This window comes from Zootoca vivipara, chromosome 1, assembly GCF_963506605.1.
Source record: "Zootoca vivipara chromosome 1, rZooViv1.1, whole genome shotgun sequence".
Taxonomy (NCBI): domain Eukaryota; kingdom Metazoa; phylum Chordata; class Lepidosauria; order Squamata; family Lacertidae; genus Zootoca; species Zootoca vivipara.
In genome coordinates, this window is record NC_083276.1 from 125,648,383 (window position 1) to 125,671,115 (window position 22,733).

General features: G+C 44.3%; 1 protein-coding gene across 1 annotated transcript in view; it reads left to right on the forward strand.

Moving 5' to 3' along the window:
* The window catches only part of NBEAL1 (neurobeachin like 1), a 133,490-nt gene continuing 110,757 nt past the window's right edge, over positions 1–22,733 (forward strand). The window contains exons 1-2 of the mRNA XM_060281908.1: positions 1–184; positions 1,731–2,164. Coding sequence (XP_060137891.1) covers positions 2,114–2,164 — 51 coding nt within the window. The 5' untranslated portion in view covers positions 1–184; positions 1,731–2,113. The remainder of the gene's footprint in view (positions 185–1,730; positions 2,165–22,733) is intronic.

The window sequence follows — 22,733 nt, forward strand, 5'->3', positions numbered from 1 at the left end:
GTGGCTTCCCATTTGCCAGCAGCGGCAGCAGCAGCAGCAGCAGCAGCAGCAAACGCCGCCACCGCCTCCTCCTGCTGCTGCTGAGCCGCCTCAGCTTCCCCCGAGCTGGGCTGAGTCCGCGGCCACCGAAGGCGCCTCCGCTCCGGGGTCCGAGGAGCCTCCCGCCTGCCTCTCCGCGTCCCCGGTGAGCTGAGGAGCCCCTGGAAGGCTGTGGGGCGGCGGGGAGGGGAGAGCTGCCTGGCTGTGTGGGGCTGGAGAAGGGCGAGGGATTGGGGGGGGGAGCAAGGAAACAGGGAAGTGGGGAGGGCAAATGTAATTAGAATAATGATAATTTATCTCTCCTGAAACTACAGCACAGGGATTTGAGATGGTGTGTCCTGGAAGAAGGGTTGGGGGGCGAAGATACGGATGGGGAGGGAAATGGGACAAGGAGAGGGAGAGTGGAGGAAAAGGAATAAGAAATTAAGAAATTATTAATAAGAAATAAGAAATTATTATCATCATCATCCTTAAATTATCCATTATTATTATTATTATTATTTATTCATTTTTTAAATTTTATTTATGCTTTTCAGGTTTATACATTTCACTAATTTTACAATCATTTTAACATTTCGAAACTCGACTTCCATCTCCCTCTTTCTGCAAGTTCCTTCAATTTGTTTGTCATATCTTCTGCATATTCAGAATTAATTTAAGTTGCTCACTTATTAATCTACTTTAATCTACTTTAAATATATACTCTTATGAAACTGCGGGTTACAATAATCCTGCCAATGTTTTTTTATCTGTTTACAATTTATCTGTAAATATTCAATAAACCCATTTCCATTCTTTTATATAAAAAAGTTTGTTATCTTGATTTTTTATTTTTCCAGTAAGTTTTGCCATTTCTGCGTATTCTGTACATTTTTGTATCCATTCTTCCTTTGCTGGGACTTCTTATTCTTTCCATTTTAGGGCGAGTAGCATTCTTGCCACATAAATAAGTTTCTATACAGTTTAGGTAGTTCCTCTGTCCCTCTAATTCCCAAAAGTATTTATTCATTGTTGTTGTTGTTGCTGCTGCAGCATCATTGTATTGTGCTGGGGAATACGAAAGCAGATTCAGGCTGGGGGCCGGGTTGAAGGAGAGGCATCCTGTAAAGGGGGCAGAAAAGTGAAGTTAGGAAAACTACAGTGTGTGAATTAGAGAAAGGGGGGGAACCATCAGAAACAATGTTTGAGGAGAGGTGATCTGTGTTTAATTTTGGATTTTTTTAAAAAATATATACCTTAAGTAGTACTGTGGTAGAGCACAGTTGGCACTTTAGCCTATGACAGTTTTATCAGTCTACCCCCTCCCCCCAAATTCCCTGGAAGTCCTCCGTTTTTCATCATCCTTTGAAAATGGTTAGGTTTTTAAAAATAATTTCTAAGCTTGGGGGAACATTTAGACACTGGGTAAGTGAGAGGAGATGTTGGTGGTTCTATTGTGAAGAGGTTTTTTTTTGCTCAGTGATGCCCTTATTCTAATTTCTGGCGCATTCTTGTGGAAGCAAAAGCAAGGAAATGAATGTCTGAGCACTTTCAATTTTAAATTTAAATAAATGATGTGAATTGTAGAAAATACCCAACACAGTGGGTACTTTTTAAAAATAAATAAATAAATCAGTCTTTATTTTGTCAGGTGATCTGTCAACATTGCTTTGCTGTTTGGTACACTGAAAAATATATTTTCTACCATGCAGTTTGTCACTGAGGGGATGATGAAGACTTGAAGTCAAACAGCATCTTACTGAGATTACATCATTCAGAAACAACAAGAGCAGTTCGTGGGATCTCCTTCAGCACTTGTAATATGGAATTATAACATTTCCTTTCTTACATCGTCATACATCCTCCATCCTTCAACCAGCACAATTTTACTTTCAGAGGTTAATTCCAAAGTGCCATTGATGAAAAGGAGAGGGCTGACTGTCACCCTTAGCCGATTTAACTGTGCAAGAGTATTGGATAAACTTGTTTTTCCCATCCTTGATTGGATCGAGGAATTAAAGCAAACATTCTGAATTGAAAGTGAGCATGATAGGATCTTGAGCCTATGGTGCTTCTCAACTGTGGAAGGTGAACGATGGCGTCCAGAGAGAGGCTGTATGAACTTTGGATGCTCTATTGCAATAAGGTAACTTCTTTTAAAATAAATAAATAAAAGGGGTGCTTTAATTGAAGCTGTTTTGTTGAAATCAAATGGCTAACAGTGCAGTGTTAACCACGTCCGCTCAAAATTAAGTCATCTCAAATGCAGCGGGAATAGGATTGCAGCCGTAGACTGTTTTCTATTGGAATCCTAATATGCTGGTACAGTTGACCAAAATACCCGCAGTTCTAGGACAGGTATGACAAACTTTTGAACCTCCAGATGTTGCTGAACTACAACTCACATCATCACTGGCCGTTGGTTATGCTAGCTGGGGCTGATGAGATTTGTAGTTCGACAGGATCTGGCTGGCCAAAGGTTCCCCATAACTAACCTAATCTGTTATATCTAAAACTTTAAATATATGTGTGGATGTGATAAACGTGCAGATCTTCCTGGCAGTGTTCGAAACTCCCATTGTTCTTTTGCGACGGGGAATTTCATTAGCGCGAGTGGTTTCTGAGCTCTGGGTGCAGTACTGTGTCTATGATTTCCGATTAAAACTGCAGAGTGGAAGGAAAGGAGAACCATTTTCCGCCTCCCCATTTCCAGCTACTCTCTGAAGACTGGAGAAGAGACCCTCTTAAGAATACTAGGGGGGTAGGCAGGGCGACGCGGGTCGCGCTGTGGGTTAAACAACAGCCTAGGGCTTGCCGATCAGAAGGTTGACAGTTCGAATCCCTGTGATGGGGTGAGCTCCCGTTGCTCGGTCGCAGCTCCTGCCAACCTAGCAGTTCGAAAGCACGTCAAAGTGCAAGTAGATAAATAGGTACGGCTCTGGTGGGAAGGTAAACGACATTTCCATGCACTACTCTGGTTCGCCAGAAGCGGCTTTGTCATGCTGGCCACATGACCTGGAAGCTGTATGCCTGCTCCCTCGGCCAATAATGCGAGATGAGTGTCGCAACCCCAGAGTCGGTCACGACTGGACCTAATGGTCAGGGGTCCCTTTACCTTTACCCTTTACAGCAGGAAGGTAAACAGTGTTTCCGTGTGCTGCTCTGGTTCGCCAGAAGCGGCTTTGTCATGCTGGCCACATGACCTGGAAGCTGTACGCCGGCTCCCTCGGCCAATAACGCGAGATGAGCGCCGCAACCCCAGAGTCGGTCACGACTGGACCTAATGGTCAGGGGTCCCTTTACCTTTACCTTAGGCAGGGGAAGGACTAGATGATGTGAAAAATGAAGGTAATATTTCAGCTGCAGTTCATTTTCAACTTTGTATTCTTGTTATAAAAAAGCGTGGCGTTGTTGCACCCATAACCTAGGTTTAAGGTGCCATTTAAGCTCCTAGCTTTCATATCTCAGTTTCTAACATTGCTTCTTGGCATTCTTGCCACAGAACCAGGATTGGATGCAGACTTCCACTTGAGTGTGTACTCATTGTGCAAGGAGTCTGCCAATCTTGGGCTTGTAATGTGCAAACTTGATGGGGACGCTGAAGATGGTCTAAAATGAATCCTAGGCTACAGAAACGATATGTTTACACCACCACAACAATTTGCTGGATAATCATAATTATTCTCGTTAGGCTCCAGTCTTATTTCTTGTTCCTTTCATCTGAATTTGGGTTGCATTAGGGCGGCGCTTTCTTCAGCAGTTTCGTTGCGCAAAAGCACTTGGCATTTTTGTTTGCATGTTCATTATTTTGTTGCAAAGGAGAACATGCAAAAATGTTCCTCTGAGCCATAAGATTTGGAGTTAAGGAATTTGCCTTTAGTCTCCTGCCTAAGCTGGTGAGCTTTTGAAAGACAAACGTCCTATTGTTAGAGTAGGAGCTCAACATGACCATGCTGACTGAGCTTTGTTTTGAAGTGAGCAGATAACTTGGTGGAATAATGAAAAATAGCACAAATGTGCAATGGAACATTTTGAAGTGGGACCTAAGCATTTATGAAATTAGCAGTGTTTTCCAACCATTTCTACCTAACAGTACAAGCCACCTAAACCTCCCACATGCTCTAATATTGTTTGCCTCTGAACACTTCCTCCAAGCTAACTACAGGAAGCCCTCAACTTACGGACATTTACCTTTTGTGCATTCAGCTTTTACATGCATGGCAATTTAAAAAATAAAAAGGGGGCAGGGTTCCAGGAAAAATGACTTTGGCAATCCCACCCGCCATTGAACCCAATGGGTTTTGACTCTACGGGAAGTTTGGCATTAGGTGGAAGCCCTGGAATGCCACCGCTGCATAATGCTTACTGTCTTGTGCACACGTGAGAGGGGAGAGAAAGTAATGCGCGTTGCTGGGTCAAAACGGGTTACAGTTTTATGGAAATAATACCTGGACAAGTTGGTGGAGACTTGCTGCTTGTAGCACTGAGCCCAGCTGCTAGGTGGCGCATTTGGGTATTTTAAGTTGTCCTCGTTGTTGTTGTTTAGTTGTTTAGTCGTGTCCGACTCTTCGTGACCCCATGGACCATAGCACGCCAGGCACTCCTGTCTTGCACTGCCTCCCGCAGTTTGGTCAAACTCATGTTCGTAGCTTCGAGAACACTGTCCAACCATCTCATCCTCTGTCGTCCCCTTCTCCTAGTGCCCTCCATCTTTCCCAACATCAGGGTCTTTTCCAAGGATTCTTCTCTTCTCATGAGGTGGCCAAAGTATTGGAGCCTCAGCTTCACGATTTGTCCTTCCAGTTTTCCTCTACCAAGCACTTTTCCTCTCCAATCAGCTATGAAGCTCGTTGGGGGAGCTTGGGCCAGTCACTGTTTCGTAGCCTAACCTGTCTCACACGGTTGTTGTGAGGATAAAATGGGGAGGGGGTAAAACCATGGATTCCCCTTTGAGCTCCTTAGAGGAAAGGTGGGACATAAATAAAATGTATTAGTTGAGGAATCTTCAGTCCGGGGGTCAAATGCAACGCCACAAGCCTCTCTGGAGGAGTGGAAGAACCTCACCCCTGGAGGCCAAAGCAGACACTAGCCTACCTACCAAAGTAAATGTTTATATTCCTTTTTCCACCCATTGTGGCTTCTGTGGCCCCAGGGAGGTGGCCCAGAGAAGAGTGGAGCCCTGGCTGCTTAAAGTGATGCCGCAGTGCTTTAGAGTTATGGTGTGAATGTGACCTAGGCAGGGCAAACAAGGGCCCACTTGAGATCTTGACACCCTAAGGCAGTAGGATTCTCCTTTTTCTCACTGAAAGGTGGACACACTTTCAGTCATAGTTACAGGTAGGTAGCTGTGTTGGTCTGCCATAGTCGAAACAAAATAAAAAAAATCCCTTCCAGTAGCACCTTAGAGACCAACTAAGTTTGTTATCGAGGTGAGCAGTTCTCTCCATGCTGGCTCGAAAGTAGGTTCCACTCCCGATCATTCAGTGTGGCTTATACCCTAGAAAGCATGTTGAGAATTGTAGCCTGGATATGTGCTTACGAGTGCTGAATGACTGGAAATTTTCTTGTATCTGATCTAACAGAACTTCTAATAATAATCTACGACCGAACCGTCTCAAAAATGCTAGGGAATGCTGGAATCACAAATGGCTTACGGGTTATGAAAGTAGGTTAAGATGACATCTTTTATTGGACCAACAGCTGTTGGTGAGAATGCAGAAGCTTTTGAGTTTAAAAGCCTATCCGGCAAAAAACTACTGCTCTTTAACACTTTAATCTATGAGTAATGTATGGCTGCTTTGAAGCTGTTTGCAGCACAAAATACAGCACTGGATCAGGTTTTGAGCTATCAGTACTGTTTTAGTTTCTCTGCTGTCTTATTTATGAGTTGAGTGACTCAGATTATTCTGGCGATCATCTTGGAGTGACTGCAAAAGTAAACCTTTCGGGATGCATTTTATTTGACTGAAATGGAGCAGAAATAGTCTTCTCCACGTAAATTGATTTCATCTTTCATTTGCTGAAAATGTTTTCTTTAAGCCCACAAATTAAAATTAAAATGTAACGGTGAATGAATAAAATGTCTACTAAATTGTTTTATTTGTGTCAGTATTTAGATGACATATTAATCTCACTTGAAATTGTATAGTCTTGCTTAGGGGGATTACAAGGCTGGAATTGTTACATAATAAGCTACTTAGGAACAGAGCTCTGCCAATTCTAGGGGAAAAAAAGAGTGTGAAAATACTTGAATTGGTCAACCCAATTCATAAAACAATTTCCTTCCTTTACTTTCTAATGAGAGACGAGACAGAGACCAGTGGCGTGTGGGTTGACATGACAAATAAATTGTGTTACACATTATTATTTTTAAATCCCGTCTGCTTTTTTGTGCTGAAAAAAAATACTCTGGGCAGAAATCAGCATTTAAAATGCAGTAAAACTCAGAAAAGGCAAGTAAAAAGCAATAACTGCTCAAGCTAAAATGGTGCCTCAATCCTGTTTCCAGCAGAGATTGAAGATCCCCATAAAATATTCTCGCAATGACAAACTTAGGGTATGATTCAACAAGCAGCGAGTCCTGTTTTGTTCCCAACGGGAGGAATTCTGAGCAGGTGCTTGCCTCTCCCGCTGAAATCAATAGCACGTAAAAGGGCTTCACTGTGGCTGGAGCAGGCCCGTTGTTTTTTGGATCAGTATGCCAAATTGAAATATGTGGGCTTCTTGTTTTGATACCGAGTTAATGACTGCATAATACATGAAGCACTTATGCCTCTTTAGGGCACTTGTTCAGATGGCTGTTTTGACTTTATTGCATTCCTGTCGAGGATGTCTGCAGAGGAATAGTTTCACCCATCAAGGTGGAAGGGGGGAAAAAACCTGGCAGAAGTTCCTTTGTTTGCTAACGCATACTCATCTTCTGCCACTTAAGATTAGAAAAACTTTTCTGGCTATTGAAGGGAAGATCAGCTGCACTCATTATAGAGACAAATGCAGATTGGATTGGCACTGAAACAGCAGAAAATACCCAAGCTCTATCAATTGTTCTTTGTGTGGCAGGAAGAAGATAGTACTTGGGGGGGGTGTCATGTTTTTTGTTTTAAAAAGGCATTGGACCTACTGAGATGATCTTGCTGGCTACATGTAGTGGAGGAGGTGGATCGTGGCATCTTGTCCAGATATGTGCCTTCCATGGTTGAAGAGATCCTACATGGAAAATCCATCATGTATAGATCTAAGCCGCTTACTGAATCTGGAGTTGTTCATACTGTTCTGCGTTGCTGGACTCCTTTTCCTGTCAGTCCCATTCAGCTTAGGCATTGATGATGATGATGATGACGATGGGTGCTGCAGTCCACAAAGATGTGGACACTTTGATGAATGGCAGATTGTTTGTCCATAAGTCGAATGTGGAACCCTTGTTGAACCCTTCCTGGAGAGACAGTGTTAGAAACTGAGATATGAAAGCTAGGAGCTTAGGAGGAGGGAGCTAGGAGGAGGGAGAAAGATTGTTTTCTGCTGCTCCAGAGAAGCGGACACGGGGCAGTGGATTCAAACTTCAAGAAAGAAGATTCCACCTAAACATTAGGAAGAACTTCCTGACAGTAAGAGCTGTTCGGCAGTGGAATTTGCTACCAAGGAGTGTGGTGGAGTCTCCTTCTTTGGATGTCTTTAAGCAGAGGCTTGGCAGGCATATGTCAAGAATGCTTTGATGGTGTTTCCTGCTTGGCAGGGGGTTGGACTGGATGGCCCTCGTGGTCTCTTCCAACTCTATGATTCTATGAAATGGCGCCTTAAACCTAGGCTATGGGCGCAACAACGCAATATCGAGTCTCGCTTTTTTATTTATTTATTAAAAAAGACAAGAATACAAAGCTGAAAAGGAATGAACTGCAGCTAAAATTTTACATTAATTTTTTTACATGGTCTAGTCTTTCTCCTGCCCATCCCCCTAATGTTCTTAAGAGGGTGTCTTTTCCAGTCTTCAGAGAGCAGCTGTGAGTGGGGAGGCAGAAAAAGCTCCTCCTTTCCTTCCACTCTGCCGTTTTAATCTGAAATCTTCGGCGCAGGACGGCGCCCAGAGCTCAGAAACCGCTCGCGCTAATGAAATTCCCTATTGCAAAATGCGCCTAGAACAATGGGAGTTTTGAACATTGCCTGGAGATGGACATGTACCCCCAGTGGGTGAGGTCACAATCCTGTTTGCCCCCACCCGGAAAATAATATGACTTTCCTATAATATGTTTGGAAAACTAGCCCATGGAGGCAGAACATTTAGTGAGAAAGCGAGGAGAGGTAACTCAGCTGGTTATTTTTTCAAGTATATTAATGAAAGATGGATACCAGCATACATTCACTGGACAGATGCGCTTCCCACTTCACAAGCCCACTAACTCGCTAGCTTTAATATTCTGCCACTTTGACAGGGTAATGCAAGAGTCTTAGGAGCTAGTTGTGGCTATAGAGACAGCTGTCACGTCAGGGATGTCCTCGGGTCAAATTCTGCTTTGGGGCTTTGAAAACTAAAGGTCACTTTGGCAAAACAACAACTTGAAGTACCGTAAGTGTAAAAACGATGAAGACCCCGTGTTTATAGTCACTTGCATAATCCTGCGGCAGTTATGGAGAAATGTTTTACTCAAATGTTTAACAAACTGAGTTCTGCCCAAACAGGTTTTTCATTCACCTGGCCTGCTGTAGTTCCTGTTTCTTCTTCGTGAAACACAATAAGCCTTTATTTTTTGGGGTGGTGGTGGGTGGGACACCGTTATTACTTCTTCTTTTAAAATCGAGTCAGTCTGTGGTTTGAAAGCAACAATTTTACTCTTCAGCAGTGAGAATGGTCTGCTTCCATGACTTTTGCTATTAAAAGTGCTAAAAACTGAAAGGGAAAAAAAGTGGTACATTTCCCTTGGTTCTGAACACCTTTCAGAGAGACGTTCCTTTGCCACAGCAACAGTGCAGAATCTGCAGTCCACAGTCAGAATCAGGCCTGCTAGGCCTCTGCATTTGGCCTGTGAGACTCTTTGGGCCAAGCCATGCGCAGTTTCCCTGCTCCTAACACTGCAGGTAAAGGTGGGGCTCCCATGATGTTTGCAGGCCCTGCCAGTCAATTGATCTGCAAAGTACGGTGCCTTTCGGTTTCTGCAGGCAAAGGAAAATGGGTCATCTGAATTTACTTCTGATTGTCAGGTGACTGACATGTGCGCCTGCCTGCCTATCAAAGTTGGCCTGTGCGGGTGGTGGAGATAAGAACAGGGCCTGCCCGCCAGATCCACTTTCCCACCCCTGCCTTAGAACAAAAACCTCCTGTCCTTAGGAAACCAAAAGAGGCCAAGTGGAAATGGAGGCGAGGATCATTTGCCGCTCGATACGGGCAGGCTGTGTTTCTTCGTCATGAAGAAAGCTATTCAAATGTGTCCTCTCAACTTGAATTCTAAAGTGAAACACTTCCGGAGGTACAGTACAACTTGATACCTCGTTCCGTTCTTAGACATGGAGCAGTTTTCTTCTGACGCAGCTGTTCAAGCAGCGACCGGGTGATTGTGTACCTAGGATGCTGTGGTTGCAAGATTCCTACGTTGGGTAGAACGGGGTAACAAATGTGGTGCTCTCCCAGATGTTCTTGGGCTTGCCGATCAGAAGGTTGGCAGTTCGAACCCCCGCGATGGAGTGAGCTTCCGTTGTTCTGTCCCAGCTCCTGCCAACCTAGCAGTATGAAAGCACAGCAGTGCAAGCAGATAAATAGGTACCTCTGCGGCGGGAAAGTAAATGGCGTTTCCGTGTGCTCTGGTTTCCGTTATAGTGTCCTGTTGCGCCAGAAGCGGTTTAGTCATGCTGGCCACATGACCCGGAAAGCTGTCTGGACAAACGCCGGCTCCCTTGGCCTGAAAGTGAGATGAGCGCCACAACCCCATAGTTGCCTTTGGCTGGACTTAACCGTCCAGGGGTCCTTTACCTTTACCTTTTTTTACAGCTCATCATCCTCAGCCAGCGTGGCCAGTTCATGGATGACGGCAGTTTTAGGAGGGCCCCATGCTGGCTACCTCTGGAGCAGAAGGTTGGATTTGATGATCTCCAGGGTCTCTTCTGACTCTAAAATTCTAAAATCCTAGGGAGTATAGCAGTTGTGAGAAGAACTGAATACTTGAGTTATTTGACCTGTCTTTGAGGACATTGTAGTGTGTGATCTCTTGCAAGAAAATACATTTATTGTTTTATCCATTACAAATATATTATTAAAAAAAATACAGAATTCTTCCTGCAGTCATATTTTATGTACATAACAAAACATACATATCTGGATTTACTTTTTACTGCTGTTGTTTCCCAAGGCTGATTCAGAAGCCCATAGAAGCACAGAGATTTGGACAAAACCACCATAGCTTATGCCCTTTAAAAATGTTTTATCTTGCTATTTGCATTTCTTCTACTGCAGGGCCTAATTACTCTAAACCATCCATTACTGATTAGAATATACTTAAAATAGGTTGAAACATTGCCGCCTAAGCAGCCTGAAACAATTGGGCACTTGAGTGAGTTGACAATACTGGTACTTCAGTAATGATGGGTTTGTGATCTAAGCAATTAGACTCCAGGAATAATTTACTTTGACATATTATGCTTCAGGGAATTGGGAAGAGAGAGAAAATAACAGATTAAAGCTAATACATTCATGGGAAAAAGAGTGAACCCTCTTTGAATTCTGTGGTTTTACCTATCAGGACGTAATAGCAATCATTTGTCGCTTAGCTCGTCTTAAAATTAGGTAAATACAACCTCAGATGAACAACAACACATGACACATTACACCGTAGTAGTAGGGACTTTTACTGTTTAATACCTGATTTTGGAATATGTTTTCCCAGCAAATTGCTAAGTGCTAATGACAGGTGGCTGTGGACTTTTCATGACAGGTGGCTGTGGAAAATAAATTGCAGCCGAATCCTAGGAGTTTGTGAAATTGAGTGGTCAGAACAGAACAGCCGTTACTGCAGTCATGACCAGGCATCATTGCAATAAATGCCCTTTGGCATACGCTCGATTTTTAATACAGTGGCGCATTTCAAATGAGTGCACTGTGGACAATTTAAACAAGGAACATCTTTTGTTCAGGCATCAGTTTTGACAAGTATACTATCGGTTGTTAAGGAGACTGCCTGAAATATTTTGGACTCAAAATAAATTTCAGGACAAAGCCCTCCCAAAGCAACTTTCGTCAAAGCCGTAATACCAATACCATCACAATATAATGGATGATTTAGCTGAGATTCCTGCATTGCATGGGGTTGGACTAGATGAACCCTGGGGTCCCTTCCAGCTCTACAATTCTACTATTCTATATAAAACAAAACATTAAAATTTACACTAGCAAAACAGCAGAGGTTAGAACACGAAATTGGTAAAAAGCAGTTTGAAATAAAAGAGTCTTCGGTTTCATTGAAATGCCAATAGAGCGGAAATCATACGTTGCCTCTCTAGGGCGGGAATTCAAAGAGCATAGGGCCACTACTGAAAAGGCCCCTTTTCCTGGGCCCTTAGGACATACCCAGTCTGCCCTTGTAGCTGTTAGTTTATGGCAAGGGATGCCAGCTGGGTTTGTTTTAATCTGGGGAGTTGACAGTTCCCCATGGAGTTTCTTAAAAGTTTAGTCATGCTATGTTAAAATGCTTTTATTTATATATAAAAAGTACATTAATACATGGAAGTTGACAGCCTCTTGCACAAGGAACCGTGAGGATGGATTTTAATTGACTCGGTATTCAGACCAATGTTTAGAAGAGGAAGGAGAAAAGAATGCAGAGAGCGTTGCAACTATGAATTGAGCACATTTCAAGGTTCTGTTTTTCGTAGATGCCTAGACAAACTATGAGTGTTTAGTTGGGGTTTTCGGGACACGGGTACCAAAAACCTGGCCTCGAATTTGCCTTGGAAATATTCCATTAATCCTGAGATGTAGCATTTATTTTGTGACAGTGCAAGACCTACCCCCTCTCCAAGAGAGCGTGGGAAATGCATGGGCTTCTACTTCCGGATAATTTTTGGCAAATCGCACAGCACGGTTTCCCCCGAGAGTTACCGACCGTGTTCTATTCAGTCACATGACTTATGACTTACTTTATTAAACATGCTGTAAAAAGCCTAAAGGATTTCATTGTATGGGATGAGCAAGGCTGGGACAATGCATTTTAAAATAATTCTTATATAATATGATATCTGTGGGAGATAAATTCCCACTGCTTTTATATACCGAACTTGAAGCAAAAGGGTTTCTCTTAGTATCTACGGTAACTCTGTGTCTCCTACAACTCTGCTTGTTACTTTTAAAAAGATTTTTCAGCTGATTACTTTCAAGGGGGAATGAGGAACCTTCGGCTACTCAGCTGTCGATGAATTACATCTCCCAGCATCCCTGGCTATTGGCAATGCATGCTGGGGCTTATGGGAGTCGTAGCTCAACAACACCTGGAGCTTTTCTCCCCACCTGCTCTAAAAGCAGCCTTAGGGCTAGTTCAGCCATGCACTTTTATTGCATCTGTGTATTTATTGCATGTTTACCCTTCCTCTGAAGAGCTCAAGGCGCCATACATGATTCCTAGTCCAGTTTTATCCATGTAACATCCTTGTAGGCCACCCAATGGACTTCATGGCGGAGTGGAGATTTAAAACTTGTTCCTCACAGCCTAAGGGAAAAACATTCCTCATCACAATACACTTGCTAAGTGATTTTAATCATGTGACCGCTTTCATGTGCGAATGGACTGTTGTTGCCGCCATCGCAAACGCACCAACCAAAATGATTTTCAGATTACGTCAGTTCACGTGTTCAGCTGCCAACAGTAAATTATCAAGTGATGTACTTTTAAAACATCTTGCTTTCTGAGCTCCCGTTGCTTGGTCCCAGCTCCTGCCAACCTAGCAGTTCGAAAGCACATCAAAATGCAAGTAGATAAATAGGAACCGCTATAGCGGGAAGGTAAACGGCATTTTCGTGTGCTGCTCTGGTTCGCCAGAAGCGGCTTTGTCATGCTGGCCACATGACCTGGAAGCTATACGCCGGCTCCCTCGGCCAATAATGCGAGATGAGCGCGCAACCCCAGAGTCGGTCACGACTGGACCTAATGGTCAGGGGTCCCTTTACCTTTTACTCTGCAGAGTATATATAACTATTTGTGAATGTTAACTCCAGTCCATTGTTAGAATAACATCACTGAGTTATATGTACCGTGTTTCTCCAAAAATAAGCCATACCCCGAAAATAAGCCATAGAGATAGGCAGTTTAACCTTGTAGGTTAAACTGCACCATACTTAATAAAAAAATAAGACATCCCCTGAAAATAAGCCACCTTGTTGTTGTTTTTTGAGGAAAAATAAATATAAGACGGTGTCTTATTTTTGGAGAAACACGGTAACAATGTTTGATTCTGGCTAGTAAGGGAAATGGCTGCAATTTACCAACTTCTGGATAAACATGCTGAAAGTTACTCTAAAGAAATCATAATTAACAGTATTTTTGCACTAATTTGATACTCTGCTGGGATGGATGCTTTGTGACTAACGTAACGATGGGTTGCACCGTGATGCAGATTTCCCATGGTTTCCGAAGTGAATAATCCCCACCCCCAGTGCGGGGAATGCAGTATTGAAAGCTTCTACCGGCTGATCCAGCTTTTCTTTATAGTGGCCAGTACTTCCTGGTATAGCTCTAAATGACTGAACTTTGCTCTTCCGGTTATTACCATCAGGTTGAGTCGAAGCTCAGTGAAGTCTCTTTGGAACTGTGCAGGATTCTTTCCTCAATGCTAGCATTGTAGTAAGAGTCAGCCGCCCGTCCGATTGGCATTTATATATGGAATGGGAGGACGGGCGCCATTTTGACCCTTGCCTCAGGTGGCAAAACAGCTTGGCCAGCATTGAATGATACCCACACACAATAAATCTATTACTAGGGCCCAGGAAAGGTGGCTTTAGTAAGGTTGTGCCTTTTCTCACATTTCGTATTTTCCATTTTTCAGAAAATCAAGTTGGGGGGGGGAACCTTTGACCCACCTGGTATGTCTGAAGTCCAACTCCCATCACCCCTGGCCATTAACCATGCTTACAAAGGCTGGTGGGAGATGTAGTTCAGCAATGTTTGCCGTGCCAGAGGTTCCCCACCCGTCTAATGTGGAAAAATCAACAGGAGGTCTTGAATCCTGATGACATGTCACTGGGTTAGAATTTAGAAAAGTTTGCCTTTTGAGTCTGAAGAAGACTGCTGCTTCCAGCAACCACTTATTTTATGTATTTGGATGCTTTTAGATTTTCTGAGAGATGCTTTTTAATCTTCCGAAAGCTAAAGAGTCAGCTGCAAAAGAAGCAGGAGAAGGGATACAGAAATAATATGAAGAAGATTCGGCTAAAGATTCCCAGTGGAATATCGTTTTTTGCATTGCCTGATATGGGAGGAGGGGTCGAGATGTTGCCTAGAATGGCTCTTAAATCAGAATAAAAAAATTCCTTCAGTAGCACCTTAAAGACCAACTAAGTTTTTTATTTTGGTATAAGCTTTCGTGTGCATGCACACTTCGTCAGATACACTGAAACAGAATCCCCCAGACCCTTATGTATATTCAGAGGGTGGGGGAGATGGGAATGGGTGATGGGATGATAGGAGTGGTAAACCTGTTGATGACTGTTAACGACTGTTAATGACTGCAATTGGTCCTGCGGGGGGGGGGGGAAGCAAGGGCTGAGGCGCTAAGGAAAGCTTGATCATGTATAATGAGATAAGAATCCTATGTCTTTGTTCATTCCAGGTGGCTCCATGGTTTTAAGCTTGCTAATGAGTTGCAATTCAGCAACGAAACATTCTGAATGTGCCATCAGAGTCTCTGTCTAGACTAGCCTCCCTCAACTGGGTGCGCTCCAAATGTTTTTGGACTACAACTCCCATCGGCCTCGGAAGCTGGCTTAAGTTGGAGGGAGTTGTAGTCAGAAACGTCTCGAGGTCTCATTATGCATTAATGGGTCATCCAGTGAAATGGAGCGGAGGTCTTGGGCAGACAAAGGAAGGTGCTTCTTTACAGAATGTGTCCTGTTGAAATGTTTCCTCTCCCCAATGAAACTGAAGCTGCAATCCTAAACAGATTTAAGTGGGAGTCCCCCCCCCCCACACCTCCTGAGTAAACATGCACAGGATTGTAGTTCTGGGAGTGAGGGGGTTAGAAAATGGTTGAGAGTCTCACCTGGGTTTTTAAAGCATATGTGGCAGGGTATAAAAATGCAAAACACGGGGCAGAAAATCTGAAGCTATTGGAATTTCAAGTTGCGCGAATTTTGTTGCTGTTGCAAGTTCAAGCCGGCCAATCCTATTTGTCTCCTGTTTGTGCTTTATGTAAGCCTCGCATGTGTGTTTTGCTGGGATTCCGTGGGAGTGCAAAATGTTGCATTTGGTGCAGAATTCAGCTTCTCCTGAGAAGTTGTTTGACTTTCATATAAAAGGAAAGCAAGGATCTCGGTCTTGCGTGCTTGTGAAAATATGTGGCGATGCCTGGTGAAAGGTCAGAGCCCAGATGAGTTGCTGAATAAGGATTTTGAGTGGACTGGGGCAGGAATTTAGTCCCTTCCTTAGCACCTCACCCCTTCCTGTCATAGCAGACCCCAAATAACAATACTGTAATTGTTATTCTGATATGCATACTATATATGATTGGTTGTATGCAGAATGTTAACTTGGTTTTCTTAAAAACAACACGATGCGGCTTGTATTTACATGAAAACCAATAAAATTTATTTGGAAAAAAAACGCGGAGCACACACAACCCTTTATAATTGTGGTATTGGTGCATTTTGTATAGCATTGCAGAGGAAAGTTGTTGGAATATGAAAAGTTAAAACTGAAAATTGAAATTGCTGGACCTGCATTTAGCCATGTCCATTAATTTCAGTAGGTGTGCTCTGATACAACCCTAAAATAAGAACAAATCCTAAATTCCAAGTGTTTGACAATACACCCTTTAACATTTGCAAACCTCCTAAAATGAGAACTTGTCTTGTTTGACAGCAACAAAACAAGGTTACTTGTCTTTTTCTTTTAATCACAATCTTCAGTGCTTCCCCAAGAGTTGAACATTCCTATTTCTCCCCTCCTGGTATCTTCTTGGTTTGTTTAGTCCTCATCAGCAGATGACTGCCATCATATGATGCTTTTAACCCATCCATACCTACCAAGTTCCTGTGGGAGAAATAAGGGACCGGACCGGAAGTAGCAGACCGAAGGTAGCGCTGCCGCCATTTTGGAACTGGGCGGAGCATGCTCAGAAGCGACTTTTGATGCTGCTTTGCCCAGGTCCAAAATGGCCGCCGTGCCAGAAGTCGCACTGCAGCCATTTTGGAACTGGGCAGAGCTGCATCAAAAGTCGTTTCTGAGCATGCTCCACCCAGTTCCAAAATGGCCACCGCGCCAGAATAAACCGGGAAAAAATAAATAAATCCGTTTTTTCAGCTGAGAACAGCTAGAAAAACGGGGGTTTCCCGGGGAATACGGGAGACTTGGCAGCTATGAACCCATCTTGGACAAAGATAGCTAGGCTAGGAACAGCAGTGGTAGTGGTGGCAGCTCCGTGATAACAACAGGGGATAAGGGATGGATGATACAGAACCAAGAGGCTGGTGCAGGGAATGAACAGTTTGAAACACATCCAGTATCCTTTTGCCTGACTTTATTACCCAGCCCGCTAGTTAAACAGCATTGTCAATATTTAAAATATACTATAGCTGCCAGGTGGTGATCTTTCTCACCCTCCCATGTGTGTTACATACAAGTCCTAAGAATGATAAGATCAAAATATTTTTTCAAGATTTGGTGGCTTTTGAACAACATCAGGCTTAGGCAAACTCAGCCCTCCAGTTTTTTTGGGGACTACAACTCCCATGACCCCTAGCTAACAGGACCAGTGGTCAGGGATGATGGGAGTTGTAGTCCCAAAACATCTGGAGGGCCGAGTTTGCCTATGCCTGATCAACACCATCAAATGTTGGCGCAGCCCCTATTATTTCTGCAGTGGTCAAAGTTTCACTCCAGTTCCCCCATCCCATCTTGGCTTGGACAAACCATTGTTTGCCTCTAAGCCACAATTAGAGAACAAACTGAGTTTGTGCAAAATGTAGCTCAGTTTGAACATAAGAGCATACCATGGTTTTCCTGAGCCATAGGGAATCAATTAGACCATGGAAATCTGAAGCATGCATGGATTCAGTTGGGTCCTTGGCATGTGAACTGAGCCCATTGGCTGTGTTCACATGTAATGCTTTAACCGCATGTAACACTGTTTACATGAGCAGGAAGGAGCTTCCATGAGCCTAGGGCCCTTCCCCCTTCCCTGCTGCACAGTTGGGAAGAGGAGAGCTTTGGCAGAGCTTCAGCTTCCGCAAAACCTGGCCAGTTGTTGAGTACAAGCCATGGATTGTGGTTTAAACAAACTCCGATAAGCTCTAAACAAGCTAGCTTGAAGCCATGGGTTGTGAAACTGGACTGTTTTGAAAATTATCAGAGAATCAGAACTGTAGAGCTGGAAGCAGTGTTAGAAACTGCGATAGGAATGCTAGGAGCCACATGGTCCCTGGTCCCTAGGTTGTGGGCACCCAAACAAAACGTCTAGGCGCCTTTTTGGTTTTTTTTGCTGCCCCGCTACCAGACCAGGCAGCCCCGCAGCAAAAATGGCATCTCCATCCAGTTGCAAAAGGCTGGTTGCCAGTCACAAAATGTGACTGGTGCCCGCTAATTTCGAACCCTAGTTGGAAGGATCCCTGAGGCTCATGGAGGAATATGCAGCTTTCCCATCATGGCTTAGTGTTGCTTGGAAAAGCAGCTGCTGAGTTGCAGATCTATTTCTGGGCAAATCCTGGATGTGTCCCCCAAACTGAAAAGCCATGCTATTTGTCTCTGCTTGGAGGGGTGCTTTTTCAGACCTCTAAACTTGAAAGAAAAGAGACAACCTATTTATTATTTTTTGCTGCTTAGATGCCATGCCCTTTTATTTAGGCAACTGCTCTACAAAATCCTTTAAAACGTTATCTAATTACAGCCTTTGTCACGACCTGTAATTCTGTAAGTAGCACTAGGTTTGGATTTTATTTTACATTGGGATTCCAGTTTTGCCAAGGCTTATGGCCAAGCAAATAGTATGTATGAACTGAAGAATACAATATTGTAGTGGAGCACTAGAACCTCTTAATGAGCTACATATTGCCAAGCTTGCTGAGTGACAGGCATATTGTTTTGTGGTCTGTTGCTTAACCTTGCTTTGGGACCTCCACTTCGTGTTCAGGTTGGCAAACAAGGAAGACTTCAGTACAGCCTTCTTTCTCCAACCTGGTGCCCACTAGATATTTTTGGACTACAACTCCCATCAGCCCTAGCTAGCACAGCCATGCTGTTTCGTAGTCCAAAGCATCTGGAGAGGACCAGGTTTGTGAAGGCTACTCTGTTATAGCCCATTGAAGCCGAGGGAATTAAAATGCTGAAGTCCTGTGAATTCTGAAATACTGTCCAACTGGTTGAATTAAAATCAATCCCATAGCCATAATAAGATTTCTAGTTATTTGGAAGAGCACGGCTCCTGTCCAGCTCTATGACTAAATTATGATCAAATTTGAATGATTTTGGACAGGTTGGAGAATTCAGGTTTTTGGTGGAAAATGTGAGCTGCTGGACTGCAAAATTCCATTTTTTTTTAAAAAAAAGAGTAAGAACATAAGAGCTGTACTGGATCACACCGAAGGCTTTATCTCTAGGGTATGTCATATGATACCCTCCAGTGGTGTGCTGTCAGTGGACTGGGGGACTAGGCTGGTTCCCTAAATGTTCCCCTGGTGCCTCCTTCCCAAAGCCTGGGAAGCTTCTGCCTGGCTTAGGGAGGGAGGCACGATGCTCCGAGGGGGTCCAAGAACCTTCTCACCACCTTCCAAAAGCCCTCCTGCTTTAGGGAAGGAGGCACGAGGGCTCCAATATCTGGCCAGAGCCCTGGCACCTCCTTCCCTAAGCTTCCCGGCGCAGGGAAGGAAACGTGATGCTGTTCCGATGTGCAAGGTCACCCTAACTGTTCCCCTACGGAAAAAAATAACTGCATGCCACCGGTACCCTCCAGGAACTGTCAGACTCCAGCTCCCATCGGCCCCAGCCAGCATGGTCAATGGTCAGGGATGATGGGGATCATAATCTAACAGACGGGCATCGTTTCAGCTCCCCCTGCCTTATCTAGTCCACCATTCTCTTCCCACGATGTCCAACCGGATGCTTACGAGAAGCCCTCAAGTATGCCCATCTCTCTCTTTGCTGCATAATAAACAAGATACAAGTACCCTAATAACAAGTTATATATAGCATCGCTGGGAGTACTTTCAGAGATTCCAAGCATAGTTGTTTGGAACTGTGTTGTGCACTGCTAATTGTTCTTGGTGCTGCTTGTTTCCAGGAAACACACCAAAAGGCACCCACTTGCCGTAGCTCAGCCTCTTGTTCTCTTTAAAGGTAAAGGGACCCCTGACCATTAGGTCCAGTCGTGACTGACTCTGGGGTTGCGCGCTCATCTCGCATTATTGGCCGAGGGAGCCGGCGTATAGCTTCCAGGTCATGTGGCCAGCATGACAAAGCCACTTTCTGGCAAACCAGAGCAGCACATGGAAACGCCGTTTACCTTCCCGCTATAGCGGTTCCTATTTATCTACTTGCATTTTGACGTGCTTTCGAACTGCTAGGTTGGCAGGAGCTGGGACCAAGCAACGGGAGCTCACCCCGCCACAGGGATTCGAACCGCCGACCTTCTGATCAGCAAGCCCTAGGCTCAGTGGTTTAACCACAGTGCCACCTGGGTCCCTCTTGTTCTCTTTAACAAGCACTTAATGCATGGAATTATGGGTAATTATGGGTATATTTATTAATTTTGACATTCGTCTTGACTGAAAGCGGCTATACCACTTTTCAGGAGGTCACTACCTCTACTTGAAATTGGGAGCTTTTCTTCTCTAAATTAGGATGTGCCTTTTCTGGCTTTTGGTGGCAGCAGGGAGCATATCTGTTTGCAAATGTGGACTGCCTGTTGTGAAACAGAAGCCCTGTTTGGGTGCCCATTCTCCTCCCCCCCACCCTACACTACTCGATTCCAAAAGTGTGATGGGGAAAACGAGGCTCCACCCCTTGGTCCCACCTGCTGTTGTGTCCTGGGTAGAGCTGTGAAGGTCTGGGGGAAAGGTGGGCAGTTTGGAAGGGGAAACTGTTTCCTCTCCAGTTTTTCTGCTGCCTCCATATTTAGGACACTGGCAGAAGAATGGAAAAATATGTGTGTGTGTGTGTGTGTGTGTGTGTGTGGATTTCCCCCCCATACATTTTCCCATCCCTTACTCCCAAGCCTTCACACCACGTGTGATATAGAAACTTGATCACACAGGAATTATTTTGGAATCTGAGATGCTCCTTGAATTATCTGTGAGTCGATATTGGAGCAATGTGATTGACCTAGCTCAGGGGTAGCTGACGTGGTAGCCTTTGGAAGTTGTTGGACTATGACTCCTATTAAAGCATTGGCCACGTTGACTGGGGCTGAAGAAGAACCTTTTCAGATTACCTGTGTGATTTGTGACATCACACCCAGGAAAAGTAGCACCAAGCCTTGGTGGTGGTTACTATGACTTTTAGATCAACCATGTATGCAAAACATTGTGCAAGGCAGCATTGGTTTATATTGAAACAGACCGGTGTCTTACATGGAAGTTTCCATTTCCTTAGGAGTCGAGTTTATTTCTTTGACACATTTCTAAGTTTGTTCCCTGCCACGTAGGTGAATGGGCTGATTTGTCAGCTGCGGTGGTCAGAAATGTTTTTGAAAAGCAACACAACACTCTAGTGACGGACTCCTGTTTACTCTGGAAGTGAGTCACCCTCCTGTTCTGTTTTTTCTCCTCCTCCTCCTCCTCAAGAAGTGTTTCTATTTTAGAATAGCCTTTTGATGTCTGTTCCTGTCTTTGGGCGAAGACTCCTTATCCTCATGGCTGATGCTGAGAGCATGACAACTTTTTATCAGTGAGAGGCCAAGAGATGCTTCAGTGGGTTCTAGAAGGAGCACAGGTTCCCCATAATGTATAGAAAGAAATTTATTACATTTGCCTGTACCCACTGCCTTGTGGGACATCTTCGAGAGAAGAAAAGGCTAAGGAGTAAACCCTACAAAAACCCAGAGTGGAAAGCCAAAGATGGTTGGATGGCATCTTGTATGTGACCTGCATCCAAGCTGGTGCCAAAGGTATTGCTCTACTTTCCTTTGGACCACATCTGCGAGGCCAAGAGTGGAGTCTTGTTGTCTGGCCAGCCCAGGATCTTCCTACACACTGCCCAGGCTTGGACCCTGGAGAGGTCACTTCGATGCTGCTTATGCCACAGAAACAATGCAGGGGGAAGCAGGAGTTACGAGTCTCTGCAGCCACAGCAGGTGCTGTGATTCTCCAGTGGATTGTCTTTGCCCCTGTGTTCCATAAAGCTTCCCCTGAAATTCATATCGGAGCTGCTTTTGCTTGGGTAGATGAAGATGGTGACTCAAGGCTCTCAAACCACTTGAGAAGGGATGGGAATTTTGGAGGCGATTCGCCATGCGCTCGCAAATGCAAACCCGATAAAGCAGATTGTGGGACTTGCCAATGCCCACAGGTTTGAGAGCTGCTCCGCCCAAGTCTTTATGTGGGTGACTTCCACAGGAGCTACACCAGCTTTCTGTAAATGTATGTTCAGCTTCTTGCAGCAATGGTAGCGCTAAATCATGGCAGAGGGACGTATTGTACCCAGTAGCATGAGAGATTGCTGTGACTGTTCCACTCAAAGTGGTGGACTAGCTGTGATCACCATGGAATTTGGCATGGTTCCAGTGGCCTGATTCACCCAGTGTGGGAAACTAAATTGGCTTAATGGATGAACATGTGGCTTTCTGGAGAGGACCTTACATCTGATTTGCCACCTCCCCTGTCTTTTCTACTCCTGCTCTGCTCCAAGCTAAGCTAAGGTTTGGCTTAGTGTGTCGTCCAAACTTGGGCTCATGCTTAAGCTCTTTGCTCACCGGCGATGAGCTGCAGCCAAAGTTTATTCTTGGCCAGCTGTGACACAATGGCGTTTGACTGTCATTGGCAAAAATGACCACCTCGAAGTTCTCTAAGTCGGCTCTGCTCAGTTGCTCCCCAGCCTTCCCTTCTGCTCTGTCCCGCTCTTTTATCTTGTCTGCCTTCTGCCAAAAAGATGCTCCTCCTTCTACCTTCTAGCTAAGATATAACATCTATGGATATGTTAAAGACAAGAAGCTGCTTCTACAGAGTCAGACAGTTGGTCCACCTAGCTCTGCACTGTTGCTGGCAGCAGCTCTGAGGTTTCTTGTTGACAGGTCTTTTCCAGCCCTGCTTCCTGAGATCTGTTGTCAACTGAAGAAAGGAGAGATTGACCTTCTGTCCTTTTAAGCTTGCATTTGTTCTACCACTGTAAGCCCGTCCATTCCATCTCATAGTGGCTGGAGAAACCCAGCCAGATGGGTGAGATATAAATAATATAATAAATCAATACTAGATTTATTATTGTTATCATCATCATGATCTCATAGCCTGTCTTGCGGACCCAACAGGTCAATGTCCTTATCTTCCTCCCAATTTATTGGATATGGTTATAAAAAAGTTGTATATGAAGTTGCTGATGTTGTAT